This window comes from Spodoptera frugiperda, chromosome 23, assembly GCF_023101765.2.
Source record: "Spodoptera frugiperda isolate SF20-4 chromosome 23, AGI-APGP_CSIRO_Sfru_2.0, whole genome shotgun sequence".
NCBI classification, from domain to species: domain Eukaryota; kingdom Metazoa; phylum Arthropoda; class Insecta; order Lepidoptera; family Noctuidae; genus Spodoptera; species Spodoptera frugiperda.
The window spans coordinates 684,288-701,172 of NC_064234.1; the positions used below are offsets into that span (position 1 = coordinate 684,288).

General features: G+C 36.8%; 2 protein-coding genes across 2 annotated transcripts in view; one reads left to right on the plus strand and one right to left on the minus strand.

Annotated features, from left to right (window-relative positions):
- The window catches only part of LOC118266881 (caspase-8), a 404,424-nt gene that overhangs the window by 346,467 nt on the left and 41,072 nt on the right, over nt 1–16,885 (minus strand). The window lies entirely within an intron of this gene.
- The window catches only part of LOC118281847 (serine/threonine-protein kinase NLK2), a 106,192-nt gene that overhangs the window by 50,587 nt on the left and 38,720 nt on the right, over nt 1–16,885 (plus strand). The window contains 2 exon segments of the mRNA XM_035602612.2: nt 2,842–2,971; nt 4,613–4,668. Coding sequence (XP_035458505.1) covers nt 2,842–2,971; nt 4,613–4,668 — 186 coding nt within the window.

Here is a 16,885-nt window from a genome sequence, read left to right on the forward strand (position 1 = left end):
CGTGTCAAAGTTCCTATATAAATGTTGTTGAACTTGCACAACTGTTATAGCGTGAATAAAAAGTGACTAAGTTACTTATGGCCTCTGTTTCAATGAGGATACTTCCTGCCTTTGTTTACAATGCTCGTTCAGCTTGCAGAATTGAACGTCGTGTGACATAAATAAATAAATAAATAGTACGTATTGTAATTTGTACTGTAGATACCTCGTGAAGTCATGACCCTACATCAAAGAAAATCATTTATTATATACTTCGTGTCATAAAACGAAAACAATCGAAAATTTATGTCTGCCATTAAAATTTAGTATCAATTTGCAGACGTTTACGAAGTTAATCAAGGTTTATATTTTTTATTCTGTGTTGACTATCCGTTTTGTTTTAAAAGGATGTTTTTTAAATTACCGCAGCATGATGTCAACTTCAGGCTAAAAATTGCAGTGGTAAAAATAATAATTCTCGTTTTAATGCAAATGAAATATTCCCTGTACAGTATTTTGTCTCTGTCACACACACTTGTCCTTTTCAAAGAGAACAAAAAGAATCGACAATAGGTGCGCTTTAAATGAAACGTTTACGCGGACAACAGCCATCAAATTAAACGGGCGGTCCTTCTAATCGATTCCTTGTATTTTTTTTTCTTTGAATAAACTTTCCGATTGCTGTACGGTTCTAAAATTCGACTGATAGATATTGGAATTATAATAGTCTCTGCCCGGCGCTTTAGCTGACTCGTCTGATAAAATATTTTGTTATTTATTGTTCTATTTGGTGTTAGATCAGGCGATAGATCAATGACATCCGCAATTTGAAATGTTGTCCAAATGTTACCCGGGCTAGCTGGTTGCCAGGGTCCGGTCGTTGCTCTCGGAGCCGGTCGGCATCCCTATTTCCCTCGCGACGGATATTATCGGGCCCGGCGTTCCGAACGATAATAATCGCAAGGGCAGACCTAACGGGACCCGGTAATGCGAGGGTACGTTTCTCAGCCTCCACAAAACACTGCGTTTTGAAAGCGCCGTTTTTGTCCAAACAAGTTTTGGCATACCTAATTATGGGTACCTTATACGTATTCAGTCTCAAAGCTTTTTGTGCGGTTGAGGAATAAGGATTGCTTTATTGAGAGCAAATATTTCGAAGTTTTCGAATATATTCTGAACCTTGAGTCGGCCAGACATATGAAGTACTGACAAAAACCTTAAAAAAATGCAGTCTATAGACCCATTTCCAAAAGGCAAACTGGTAAATAGATTTCATTCCAAACACAGAATACAAAAATTATTTAACACCACCAAACCCAGCGCGGTGTTCTTTCATATATTTTTTTTTTATTATCTCGGCTTTAGTTGCAGTTGCACCTTCTTGGGCCAAGCATTTTGTTATGCTAATTCTGAACTTTGGATTCCGATGCTTATGTCAATACGTGTCACGAACCACTGGGTAAACTCATACTGTTGTTAACCCGTATTGTTATGATAATCGAGTATTGTTGAAAACCGGACTGTCTATAATGGGAAGATAATGCAATTTCAGAATGTTAATGTTTGTGAACGTGTCTTTGTATATTGTAAATTAATTAATAATATTGATGTGTCGCTGCAAGCGCTTTACCAATTCCAATGAAGCGCTTTATTTCGCTGTTTGCTACTTAATTTTGTGATATGAGTGGAAATGTTGATGCTGTTTGAATATTTGTTTTGGACAGTACAGGCATTTTCTTTGTATATCAGTATTATCCATAAATAAATAACAATTATCAGGAATGTTTTACTTGGGTAAACGTAATTGTTCAAGTGACGAGTATTATTTATTTAGAACTGTTGTTAACATCTATATATTAATACGTGATGCTTTTGCATTTTGCACTTTGGACCGCTTTTTACAAAAATTGCGCTGACGTAGGAGCATCAAATTTGGTACACCTATAGTTTATGTGTAGAAGTGCAGACCGCTAATATTTTTCAAAAATAATGCTTATAAAGTACATTAAATCAATAAATAAAACATTACACACACTACCATGCATAGTATCGTATTTGACAAAACGTCAAAATTGACAGACATTGCGATGATATTCTCACGTCTCATATGAAAAGAGGTTTCTCATTGAAGGAGGTTTGGTTATTCATGATGCGTCGGAATATATTAATTAGAATTTTACAAAACTAATAGCAATTCGTTAAATAAAAATTATCCTTGAACGTATGTTAAGTGGTATTGTAAATTAAATCGTATATGGTCGAATTTCGACCACTAGGCGACCACTAGTTAGCGTAAATACTTACTACAATAATTTTAGTGCATATTTCAGTTTACAATAAAATAAATGATTTATTGTTTAAATTAAAATGTTAACTTAAATTCAGTAATAAGTGGAGACTTATCTGGCAACCGTTCATTATCGGTGACCCTGATATTTTGACGTCCTTGTCCTTAATTTCATCGATATAGAGTGCATTTTTGTATGTTTCTTTATGAAAATGATACAAAAAGGTATAATTAACTTTGAACTGATAACGAACGATTTATGCGTCGACTCGAAGGACCAACTTCTTTGATCATTTTTGACACATAACATCGTATTTCGAAGACCTTAGATTAATAGGTTACATTAACTTACTTGTCATTCATTGAATTCTTTTCATGTAATTCATTTGTCATTTAAATACACCTGTAAATGTTTCAAAAACTAGAATAAAATTTAACCAGCAGTTACACCGTATTCAAAGATCTTTTTACCCTAAACCTTCTTATGAACAGTCATATCTGTCCTTTGTCGTTATGTAGTACCTATCAATTTTCAATAAGACACGTATTAAAATTGTATTTGATTTTGTTAACAGGGCGGTGACGGACCCTCGTGATGGCCGGCGCGTGGCACTAAAGAAACTGCCCAATGTATTCCAGTCGCTCGTCTCCTCAAAACGCGTCTTCCGAGAGCTCAAGATGCTCTGCTTCTTCAAACACGAAAACGTAAGTACATTAAAGAATAGGGGTTATAATTCACTTTATGATAGTGCATAAGTTTTATAAAATAAGAGGAGAACGTTTCGCCAAACGTCTGGCACCCAATTTCAGTGCTAATACTCAAATTTTCTTTAGAAAACTTAATAGTCCTTGGCTCGACTTGAGAACCGAATCTTTGTTCTGCAATCCCACTTGCAGCCAATAAGAAGAAAGTCTATCATCTTCATTTATTTACACCGTCGTTGTTTAATTATCATTAAACAGTATTTGTATGTTTGCACCAAACATTGCTTTACGTATTACGCATCACATATTTTGTCCGTTTCAAATTGTTTACTATTGTTTTGCTAAGACAGTTGTATTTCAATTAATATAGATTTGTTTAGTATGACGTCAGTTAGCAATATTAATGTCATTATTGATGCAGTTGGTGAAACTAAAGCAGATAGATATTTACTACAGTTTTATGTTATTACGCATTTTCCAATGAACGCAAGTTTCTTTAATGCGTGGGATTTCTCTTTACGCGTCATATTTTAAAACCACTAAAACCTTTTTTCTTCGTAAATATTTTAAAAACAATTAAAATTAATGTCGTAAGTGATCACGCACAACATAAAAACATCTTTTTAAAAAGTAATAAACCTCTGCAGTTATGTAAACATTGAAACTTACTTAGCGTTCAAGTATTTTATAAATTTCACGAACGCTTGGAGTTGTCTACAAATATTTAAACTATAGGTATAGTTGAAGCCAACAGTTTCACCGTATCATGGTACCGCTACAATGTATAGAAAGTTGCTAGCTAAGAATGTATAGTCAAGACATGCATGTGTGGGGTTGCCTAGATTCAGATATTAGATTACTTGGAGGCTGGAGCCAACAGCTCAAGTACCCACAGCCAACATAACTACCTCTATACATAACACAACAACAACCTCCAATACCAAAAACATTCGATAAAAATTACATACGACACGCCATAATTTACATTACAATATTTTTCCACGAACTTTCCGGTCTGCCTTGCCAGATTGTTATATTTCTTTGACATTCAAATTTACGCCATCTTTTCGTATTTCAACAAACGCCTTCAGTTCAAATAGTTATTCCCACGAAGTCTTACTAACAACGACTAAATTGGAACACCTTAGAGACGCGTTTGTTTTTACATTTCTAATTAGAGCGACCTTCCGCACTCTGGCTTTACTTTATGAATGTTAATTGAAGCTCTTACATTCGAACCTGTGTTTTATAATTGCCCACCCCTTTGGCTATATAGTAACGCTTTCAATTTATCAACAGTAACTCGATTCCAATCCGATCCAATATACTTATTTACCTGAGTCGAGCCTCGTTATTATGATAATAGGGTTGTATTGGACATTATCACGAAATAATTATAATGTATTGTGCGCTCTTTTCATAATTTATTCATTTTCACTGTGTTTTATCGATCAACGTGTATTGTTTGCGGTTGCGAACGTTTGTCTCTACGTATAAACAAGTATTTGCATTGAAACGAGTTACCGTTGCATAGTGTTGATTGTGTGACCACTAATAACATGCCAGCATAGGGTTTGATGAAAGCTTAGCGTTTGTCGCGAACGCTCAACGCTCAACTAATGTGTGGTTTTATCTTTGCAGGTCTTATCGGCGTTAGACATCCTACAGCCGCCTAGCCTCGACTTCTTCCAGGAAATGTATCCTTTTTACCATATAGATAGTCTAGCATTACTAAATAATTGTTACCGTAAACGATCATATGACGGGCCTTTAACGGGAACGTAGGCGCATTGACCTCACGCGAGGGTCCTATTGCATTTCCACTTAGAATCTCCGGAATTGCTGAAGAGCCCAACAAACGGCCCAGTGTTTTATATTTTATCTGTAGCGTTATTGAGTTTCACTCGTTGAATTGTCAGCGATTCAGCGGCTTGATACTTTATCTTTGTTCGATTTCTATCTGCACCCAAGATTTATAGCGCGAATTGAAAGTTTAAAATTTTGCATTATTTATTGTGTGTTTTCGTGTGCCCGTATATACGGACTAACTGTAATTTGTCACGTATGTGACTTGATTTGACATTCGTATTCCATCGTAGATGATAGCGTGCCAAGAAGGCGTGATCAATTTCAACGGGTTCAGTTCTCATTATTTGTTCCCCAATTTTGCTTCTGTTGATGTTGTTTTTGTTAAAGTTCAAAAAGATACAATCTTTGGCATCGAATCTAATTTCGATGAAGTGCGACTAATTATAATACATTTTTTATCAGCGCGGAGTACTTCAATTTCACGCTGTCAAATCGAATGACAAGAGAGGTTGATCTTCCAAGTGTTAGCGTCAATTTTCAGCGGGTCTCACGTTACTACCAATTTCGTCATAGACCTATACTGCCACAATTTATCTTTCTCAACTGCCGTATAAATATCCTACCGAGTAACTGTCGGTTTTATGTTTCAAATTTTATATCGCGTACTCTATTGTGATTTTTTATGGCTCACTGGAATCTTTACGGCTTAGTTGTATTGTATTCCATTAAATATGGCTCCTTTTGCAGCGTTGCACACAAAGTTTAAAAATACATTTATTGATATCAACCTCATTTGAAAAGATTCCTACAACTTCCAGGCTAATTTTATCGATTCCTAAAACCAACAATCGATTAAGCACAGATAATTCAAACATGAATATTAGTCGTAGGCCTAAAACGAATTTCTAGTTGACTACCGCCCGTGACAACTCCTCGATCATGAATATTTTTGCATAATTATTTTCGCCAATTTCAGAATAAACCAGAAAAAAAGAGAAAATAAACTCTACGCCAGCTTCACCGTGTAGAGAGGCGTTTGTGTGTATAGGAAGAATAACGACGGCAATAATATTAATAGATCTTTTAATTAATTTTAATAGTCAATATCCGAATGGCAGATGTGTATTGAATCAACACTGACAAATGTGTTCGGAAAGTGCAATTAGTAGAATAATGGCGTTTATTATTTTTCGGGCTGTGTGCGCGGCGTCAGCTGGCGGGAACACAATATCTCGTAGCCGCTACCCTATACCGATTTATTCCCCTTCAAGTTTTATTGAAATTCGAATGGCTCTCGTCCGCCGGCCGCGTTGCCTGCCTGGCTCGCTGCCTCGTTCCAAACCAATAGTAAAAGGAAAACACTTGGTACAACTTGTAATACAAGAAACTTATCTTTTGTACAATACTAAACTTTAATTTAATGCGCCTGCTTGCATGAAAAACCATACAAATGTATAAAATGGAGCTTTGAGGGGCGTTACTAAGCAAAGAACAAAAAAATGTGTCCTGATCCATAACTTAGACGATCTCGAAAGTAATTGAATTTTCTTCATAATCAATAACAGTTTGTATAAGGATATTTTTAAATTAAGAATTATCGTATCTTCGTTTTGGTCCTTCTGTCCGAAACAATATTCCCTTGCTTATCCGTCTTATTAAATAAGCGTTAGCTAACAAAAAGAATTTATAAAAGTTCAGCCAACATCGTTGATGGAATTTGACATAAAAAATTGTCGGGCATTAGCAGGTAAAAGAATATAGCGCAGTTTTAAGAAATAACAACAGTTCGGTGATTTAACAATAGGATTTGTATGTATACGGAATGTATAATATATTTATTTGGTTAAATGGGAAGCCATTGACGTCATGACGTCTACTTAAAAATGTATATTTGCGCGAGTAAATCTCGATGCCACTTTGCGAAGTTGTGGGAAATCGAGGGAACGCCGTCGCTTTGTGTATCAACAATACAAGGACCTGATTCTTGGTTATAAAAATATAAATAGACATTCTGATAAAAATACCTTTTAGTTACTGATATATTTGTCGACAATAGCATAAGGAAGTGTGTTTAAAACACCTCGTTAAGTAATCTTAATGAGTGAACAAATAAAACATTTATTTCCTTTTTCCCGGAATATGTAATTACTGTTTCTCCTATCAACTGGTAAAGATTTGGCCGATGTTATCGCCTCTATTGGCTTAACACACTATTTGTGTTATCAGCCGATAAAATATAACACCGACGTTGATTACCTACATGTTCCTTGAGTGGCGTTTAGAAAATTAGAACTAAGTTTGGACCGAACAAACCATTCGATACTCCTTATTTAGAACTTTATAATCTAGTGTCGAAATAGTTGAGTGGGATTGAACGCATGTAGTTGTTAACGAGTACTTGATGAAATGTTTGTATTCGCGCCGCGATATTTGGGGGCTTTCACATTACCGAAATAGAACTAAGTGCTTCCGTTGAATTATGTGCAGGGCATCTTTGTGCTTTGTTCAGTGATTTGGATGCATCATCCTTTCAGATGACATACGCGGAACGTTTTATTGCTCTTGTTGTAGGATTAGGCAGATGTATCAGTGCGCTCTTGTACATTTCCATCGTCGTTTATTGTTTGATCTTTCACTTTTGTACAGAAGCAGAATTTTATCTATTGTAAGCCGATATTAAAGTCCTTTCAGTTCACAATAAAGGCTTTACTACACCCACTTATGCTATAAAGTTTAGTTTAGTAAGTACCTACTTATGTAATTTGAATTTGTCTAGATAGGTATTATATCTGGATCTACTGAGCGAATGACTAAGATACAATATGAAGCGTGCACAAGCATAATAGCGTCAGTAATTGTCAGTCCGTATGGTATTTACACAAGGCTAAGTGTACCCAGTTGCTGAGTCAACCCCAGGCATGTGGTCTTCTCAGAAGCCTTACATTAAGCTACCTGTAATGACCTCATCTACACATTTGCAACATATATAATGTGTCGAGAGAGATACATTAAAACGTTCGCATCACAATGAAACATGACAGCTGGAATGACGGCTTCAAGTAATGAATTCCAACGTCGTTTCGTACGAACTCAACAGCCCGAAAACAAAGAATGGAAAAAAGGAAAATTGGCACCGGGGAGACGGCGATTCCAAAGTATTTCTTGCTCGGCGCGGATGTTCCCTATTGTAACAGTTTTTATTGAACATATATTCTAGTCTGAACTTCCTCGGTTTAGAAGTGACGCATTTTCCTTATCCTTAATAATTCGACTTGCAAGTTTTGTGACGCCCGAACCGTTAGATTTATAGCACCTCGTAAGGAAGTTTCTTCTATAAATTCTTTTACGTATATTAGAATGCAAACACGCGCTTGGCGCTCGTCAATGTCGGACACGTCAGAATTCGTAACAAAACGTAATTTCACACAACACCCTTTGTGCCTGAAAACAAGGTGGCATACTCCTCGCGTTTCCACCGCCATGCCATTGTTTTTGTTCTCTGGCCATTTCTTTTGTTACATGAGCAGTTTCTTTTGTTCAAATGCTTGTTTCTTTTGTTCGCCGCTGGTTGTCTTTGTTTCAGCGGGTGTGTGGAGTCGCCTGCGCATCGTGCGCGCGGCAGTGCAGCGCCCTTGCGCGTGCGCTTCCTAATTAGCGGTTTTGCGTGGGCCGCCTGGCCCGATTTAACCTCGCCGCGTCACGCCCGGCCATGCTCTCGCGTCGATATCGCCCCGCTAACTACCACTTTATTGTATTGTGAAGTATAAATTGAGATCGCTGTCCAGATTACTGTTATCTAGGCACGCCATCGCCTATTTACCTACATACGAGATGCGGTTTAATGTAATTTTGGATGCTGGTATTTGCATAATTGATATTTTAAGTAACAGTAATCAGGGCTTTTTGTTTTTAACGATCCCTGGGAACTGTTATTCTTTTAATTACAGGATAGGGAAACATAAATGTTCCGGATATAGTTTCAAGGTTTGGAAGATAATGTGATCACATGCTAGTGTTAATAAATGACCGTAACCTCGGTGATGATATAACATTATTATTTCTACAGTCCATAACACGTGCGAAGATAGTATTGAATACAAAAATATGAACACTACAATGTTTATCGCACGCTGTCACTCATTTTCAGTTTGTTCATTATTATTCCCCATTCGTAATGACTGACATGTATTATAAATTACGATAAGAACACACATCATACATTCATCTTGGTCTTAAAATTGGCTTTGTAAAAAAAAAGTAATCGCAACAAGTACGGACCGAAATAATCGCAAGTGACGTCTGTATGCTTCTTATCTATTATACTTTATTAGGCACGCCACGATGTTCTCACAAATGGACGAAAGAGAATTGATTGAAAGTCAATAGGTCACGTCTCGTCATACGACGCACGGTTGAGAGGTTTCTACATACCTACTCGTACTTCATGAATGCCCAAATTAAGGGCTTTAACCTCCCTATTTAGTGGAGACCTTTATGAATAGACGAATAGCTATAGCATTTCGGTTCTATTGACTCCTCTTAGTTTGACTAACTTATTTATCGTTTCTACGTCATTTGGACGATTTTCATATTATATTTGTTTGTGTAAATCTGTATATTGAACTTGAATGTCCTTTAGTAGCAAATCTTGCCAACAAACCTAACTCTAACCTTTACAAAAAACAATAGTGTTTCTTTGAATACTCCACTATAAATTATTCCCAGTTTTAGAGCATCGTGCAGTATCCATAAACTATCTCACAAATGCAGACGTTTGTTCGTAGCTAAGCCTCTTTGTGTCGTCACCTGGGGGTCGTTACTGAGGAGTAACTGTCGAGCGTTTTAACGTGTGCTGTTTTATTGGTGCAGGGACATGAGCCTGCACTGATTCACTAATGTACCTACCGACAACACTGTAGATACATTTCCAACTTTATTACAAAACGATAAGATTCAGATCTAACTTATAAATTAGGTTAACTTGATCTCCTGTCATTTCTACATTATGATGAAACATTGACGCGTGACGTCAGCGCATTTCCAAGGATTCGGTGTCGAAGTGCCGCCGCACCGTGTGTCCTTGCTTTGTTCCAAATCGCGTGCAAATGTCGACATTATATATTTGTTGTTTGGCACATTTATTGTACCACCACACCCATTCATCTTAATTATAAGGATATTCTGATGCAGTTTAATAAACATGAAATTCCTATCTTATAGATTTCTAAATGTATTGTGGTATAAAACTAGTCTCACCATATTCATAGACCATTATGAATCAATGTCGCTGTCGATGCGACCGCATACCGCAATTAATGATAAAAGAACGATGGGAATGCATATTATACATCAGGCAAAACATAGGCGTGACAAGAGGCAGTCTCGATTTCATTTTCTCTCGTCTTATCCGCCACAAGAAAGGAAATCGATCACTTCACTACATTTCACATTAGTGAAATTTTTACATTCAATTAGCGCTTGAATACAATAAATATTAAAACATTAACAATTGTTCTCTTCGCTTAAATAACGTTGGAATTGTAACAAGCCCACAATTGCATTCCATTCAAATGATATAAATTAAGTGGTAATCCATGGCTGATCAAAAGCTCCCTCCATTGCTGACCGCTAAAACGGATCTTCCTAAAGGGATAACTTAATGTAATTATCAGAACGCTTGACATCGGGGTTTTGTAGCTATCAGTCATACGTGGGGACTACTGGGTACCGTTAAACAAGCTACGGGACTTAAAGAAAGGAATTCATTTAGAACATCGACGAACATTTCGAAAGATGAACTAAACATTCTCTCTTTTTGTTCATCTTCAATTATTCCTGTACCTACTCAATAGCTTTACATAAGTCGGCACCGATTTTCACTTCAAATTTATTTAGATTTCCCTATTACATGTGACAGTAGCACTTTTTTAAAAGTTCCCTCATTCCTAAAGGTTAGGAAGTTCATATACGTGTAATCAATTTCTCTATTGAGCCCTTCTTTGTAACTTCTTAATTAATAATCCGGAGATTTTCCCTAAATTATAATATGTTGTAGCGTGGGATGGAAATTTTGTACGGAATTTATAGCGCAGTAGTAAATACGAAACAGTGTTTTGGCAAGATATTATGTGCAATGTCATTTCCCTTTCCTACATGCGGCTATGTACGTGGAATAAAGACAAGGAATATGAGTGCTTTTATGTTTGTTTTTTAAGGAAGTAATTTTTTATTTGGCACTAAATGCAATTCATTAACGACCCAAAACATCCTTTTGATCGCCAGAAATATCTCCCACGTTGAAGATCAAACAAATTGCTGCATCCTTTGTTTAGTTACTGTTAAAATCATTATCATTAAACACTGCCAACAAATTCCTATTATTAAATAAGTACTCAGTTATTGGAAAAGCTCCACCATTTATGTTTACAACGTTGTCCATACTTATTTTGTTGGTACTTTTATTACGTAGAGTATTGTTACTTGAAAATTGCACCCATTTGAAATAATTGTACGACTTTATTTCCTTCGCGTCTATGTTAATGTTTCCTAAACAAACATTATGTCGACTGTAACTTCTTATTAAACCTCCGAGTTCCGTACCGAACTCTATTTTCGTTGGCTTTGTCTCCCTATTGTTCCAGTTTTAATATCAGTGTGGTAATTGGAATGACCCACCCGGGTTATTGGCGCAGATCGAGTCTGTTTTTGTTGGTCTACTTTCGTTATATTTGATGAAAATACAATCATATCAAACTTGGTTATGACCTGATCGATAACGTTGATAAATTCAAGAATTATACTTCACGGCGATTCTTCGAATGTGATCAAGTTAAGCATTATGCTCCTAATACTTATAATGCCCTTCCATATAAGAATATATGGCGTTCTATTATGAATATCTATTCACATTATAATCCCCCATAATATCTTCACTAACGGTTTATTGCATATCGCTGCCATGTGTATTATTTATATGAGTATTTATTAATTTATCACCAGATCATAGTTTATGGTCGCATTCGGGCTCGTGCACACCATTAACGCTCGGCCGGCACGCTTAATTGCTCCCCAATCGATGGAGAGCCATCATCTGTTCACCTATAATACGCAGATTAGCCAGCCTTTTACAAGCCTCTCATGCGCATTAAACTCCTCTATGTTGAAATCCTAGTTTGATGTAGGTACGTAGGAACAATTTTCGTTTTTACCTACTTATTTTATATGTATTGAAAGTCCATCGGGTTCCGTTACTATGTTTTTCCTTTTGCGATGAAACTCTAACGCGAAGTTTTATGTCCATTTTAACTGTCTTTTATTATCTTGCTCTAAAGCCAGCTCTAAAGCTTAGCCCAGTTTTCATTAGCTTTTATTATTTTTCTCTCTTCCAGCAATTCATTGATTGCGTTTTATTCCTCGAAAATTTGTATCTGCAATTTATTATTAAAAACGACGAACAATTTGCTGAGGGTTTTCTATCTTTAGGCTACGGAATCCTAATGGATATTTGTGATGTCCTTGTCAGTTGTAGTAATTCTGTATGCTCCCAAAGTGGATGGGTTCGTAACGGAGACTTGATATCGAGTAGACAGGTAAGGTAATATAATTTATATTTGGCTACACTCGCAAACTTGTGCCGTGAGAGGTTGATCGATTTACTTAGACATCTCGATGCTTACCAATGTACAAGTTTCAGTTCCAGTATATTTACCTCTCGCAAATAAATTAGATCCTACTCCGATACTGCTTCTTGAGCCTGATAAAATTTAATCCAATTTCATATAAGTTTACAATTGACCACAACTTGTTTTAGATGTTTGTAGGCGGCTGTGTTCGGTATAGTTTGTGTAGTAAGTAGAAGTTTTGCTTTGCATTCAAAACACTGTTACGTAAAACCATTGCTAACAAACCAAGCGTTTCATACGTAGCATCAGCCAATATTTAAAATCCATAGCAACAAGATTTTTGAACGAAGTGCAAAATTATGTTTGAAAACAGATGCGTTATTTGCCGAAGTAAAACGGACGTGTTGGTCATTTGGAATATGTATTTACAATCCACAATATAAATGAATACCTTAAACTTTGCTTTGCTCATTTTTCACAACCCGCACTCACTGAGCGCATTGTGTCGTTAATTTTTCCAGCTCGCTCAGTTCCGTCCGTGCTTCTCTGGTCGGACTCGTAAAAAGCAATGCTATATTATCAGCAATAAAGTCCAGAAATCATTGCAGTTTCTCTTGCATGCTTAGGACTTGACTCTGCAGTTTCTTTGCCTCTATATATTCTTCTACATGTTCACGCGTCCCCATAAATAACGAAGCGTAGTTTTATCTCGAATCTGTCGTGTGCAGTTCCTCCGTAATTATCGTTGAATAAGCAATTATTGCCTGTATTTATGTAATTCGATGCTTCATCTGGTCTGCATCGGGTCTTATTGAATAGTCTATGAGTTGGATATTCTGCATCAGTTGTTTATGACATACCGTTTTCAATGTTGGAGATGTTATTGCTCAGAGAGCAGTGTTTATTCCATGTTCATACGTTTCATTTCGTATTATGCTTTCATTGCGACATTTCGAATTGAATTTTGTTGCACATTTTGCTTGTATTACTGCAATGCTTCTAAACACTAGGAATATTGCAATAATAAATGATATACCATCATGGTATATAACTTAGTATTACATTATTCCGTTTGATGTCTACCATATTTTACACGGATATCATTTCAAATTTTCAACTTGCCTAACTTGTTACCGGATATCCTAGCAATTTCATATCCACAATGTTTCATGTAAATTATAGTTTATAATGCCAGAGTAAAATCCTAATACGTCTTCAAAAGTTAGCAATCATCAAACATATCATGTTCGAGACATTCAATCTTCCTTTAGTCACGTTATTTGAAGTAGAACCTTCAAGTTTTGCTTCCGAACAAGCGGCTCAAATTCCAAGAAGTCTAGAGAAAATATCGCGTCATAGTTTAAAATTTAGCTTCGTGCCTCCCCGCTTGGATTAGCAACTTAACACGTTCACACCATATGTTTTACTTTGGCAAATATCTTTAACAAACTGCTCTCAATTACATTAAAATGTCTCTTATTTTTTTGCTGTTTGCGTCTAATTTTGCAACAAAAGAAAAACAGATCCGTCGGCTGGTTAGCTTCCAGCGCTAATTGAAAAAGTCGAGAGGAAATGATCACTGTTGTGTGTCGGGTACATGATGGCCTTTTGACTATATACGGCGGCATTTAATCAATTTCCAATCCTTTTATACCAAATATGGTTTAAGTACACTAGTTATAAATCTACTTACTGCATAAGGTATAATTACCGTGAGGTTTTGTATGTAATATGGTTATTCTTCATGCTCACTAGCTTCCATCATGTTTGCCAGTTTTTATTCAGTTCAACGTTCCAGAATAAACATTATTGCTGGATTCCTTCAGTTCACAATGGCGTGTGTCTACAGCTTTATGTCGATGTCTTCTGTGAAATGTAGATTTATTATTCAAATAAGTCATATTCCTATGTAAAACCAAGTTATTTTACAACTTTATATTATGTCATCTACTTGCTGCTACGGAACCCTTCATGGGCGAGTCCGACTCGCACTTGGCCGATTTTTATTCAGTTCAACGTTCCAGAATAAACATTATTGCTGGATTCCTTCAGTTCACAATGGCGTGTGTCTACAGCTTTATGTCGATGTCTTCTGTGAAATGTAGATTTATTATTCAAATAAGTCATATTCCCTTCTACTGTTTCCTCATTTTTATAAAACTTTACGTCAATAAAATTGATTATTCTTATTCAAATTGACTTCTGTTGACCCTTTGATACATTGATCTAATAAAATATTTGTTGAACCGAGGAGACTAAGCTTTTACTTAACAGAGTAGGTGCCTGATCAAATACTCGTATAAGGTTTCTGGATGTTTGCATTCGAAAAGTACCAATATAAAATGAAAGTTAGTTCCCCGAAATGGTATTTGTGTGGTTCACGAGTCGTGTGCTCGTCGGATCGTCAAGGGTACGGTAACCCGTAACACGTTTTATGTTTATGGTACATCGCAGTAGCGTTATTTATGTAGCGTTGCTGCTCTTTATTTATCCTTTGAAAGACGCTCTCAAATACGTTATAGGTCAAAGAAAAATGAGCCAGTTTGGACCGTGACGCCTCAGAAGCCTAGGTTGCACTAAACAAAAATCGTAAAAATTTGACGTCCATATAAAAACGGCACTAAAACTTGTAGGATGCGCAGTAAAATCTGTTGCCTGGCGTTAGAGCCTTCTTCGGTGCGTAACTGTGTCCGCCATTACAAAAGTATTCCGAGCAATATAATTTTTATTTTATAGACGTTTTGAATTTTGAGGTTCTTTCAACCGCTTTCTGAAGCGATTACCAGAAGTATTAAATATAATTTCACGCCTGTCGATTGAAAATACGAACTGGTTTGTGCTTAAGCATTGCAGTACGGCAAGTAAACCTGTCGTTTTACGACATTTTTAACAGCATTTTACTTGATCTGACGAATGTGGTATATTGTAAAAACTCATCGAGAATACACAGAACAATACTAACTGCCGGCTACAACATGCTAAAAATGACGTTACGCATATAACATTACATGGAGGCCTTCGTGAAACATTAAACCTTGGTTTTATTTACTCCGTCGTCGTTTAAGGTAGAAGAATCTCGCCGTAAATAACCGCTTTATGATATTTCCACGACTTCATTAAGCCCCTCAATGATATAACTCTGAGAATTATTGCCTCAACTCATAATACATGGGCTTATTGTTTACGCAAAATAGAAAGTCTATTAATTACACCGTAACACGACTGTGAACGTTAAAAGTATAAAATCCGACTAAAATTTGGCATTCAGAGAGGTTTTGTCTCGTAGCTTAGTTGCAGGTTATTGAGCCCTATCTCAGCAGCCCCTTACCGTTAATGTATTCTGGCAATTTTGCTAACGCCCTCCCGGGGACTCGAGCCCTGGCTAGACCCTAGATTAAATTTGTACTCTTCTGTTTACCATTACTTTTTGTTACTTATCCTGTCAGCTCAGCCGCTATAGACGCTTAAGCCTTGGCTTAATCTATCGACCAATATTAAGGCACATTTTCAGTTTACTTTTTAACAGTCCGTGTGTCCTTGTGCCGTGGTATTCAGGTTCATCAAGCTCGCCATTAAGTATTTGAATATAAAAGCTGCCAACTTTAATGAGTTACGCAAGTATTTTTGCACGAAGGGCTTCAAACACGTTTAACGTGTATCAAAGTCCTTGCTGTTTTCAGTTGGTTCTCCGAGCGCATTTGTTAATTTTCCCCCCATTATTTGGCTTTGGCATATTTCACAAGAAATGTGGTAATACTTCAAGTAACACTTATTGCGTTAAAACTGTTACTTTTGTGCCGGTGTCGTGTGTGCGTGGGACTGAGAGCGGTTTCGTGTTCGCTCGCAGTAACAACAACTTCGGATGATGCCGACACTCCCCCGACCCCGGCCTTCTAAATGAGCGCAACGAGTCCGCTCTTACATCCAAACAAAATCCTAAAACAGTTAATCAGTCATCGATTAATGGAGTGTAGCACTCCCCAACTGACGCGCTCCCTCAGATGATTGATTGTGAACACAGAATTAGTTCTCATTGTGTTAACTTGTCCAATATTTCTTCTTACTACTGCGAGAGAATGTGCGTAATATTTCATTAATTGTGATAGTTAATAATAGGTTAAGTAAATATACACTATGGAACCTTGAAACAAATTACAATTAGGCTTTTTCTTTGTTATTTTCTATTTTGTTCTCGCCTCGCCTACCTACCCCGAGTAAACAAAATTATAAATACCTAAAGTAAACATTGTGACAGCAAAGAGATTTCGAAGTCTTTTACGTTTTGGAATAATTTAAAGCAGACACCGCTAAGGGTTCGTAAAGCCGTCGGTACTTGGCACGGGGTGACCGAGAGCCTTCTTGGCTCGCAGGCTCGAGATCAGCGCTGGCGTAGCCCCTTGTGCGGCCCCGTCTCGATGACGTCTTGGAACCTTGCCCGATAGACTTTAGATAAACGCTACCGTATTGCGGCTCCCCAAATCAA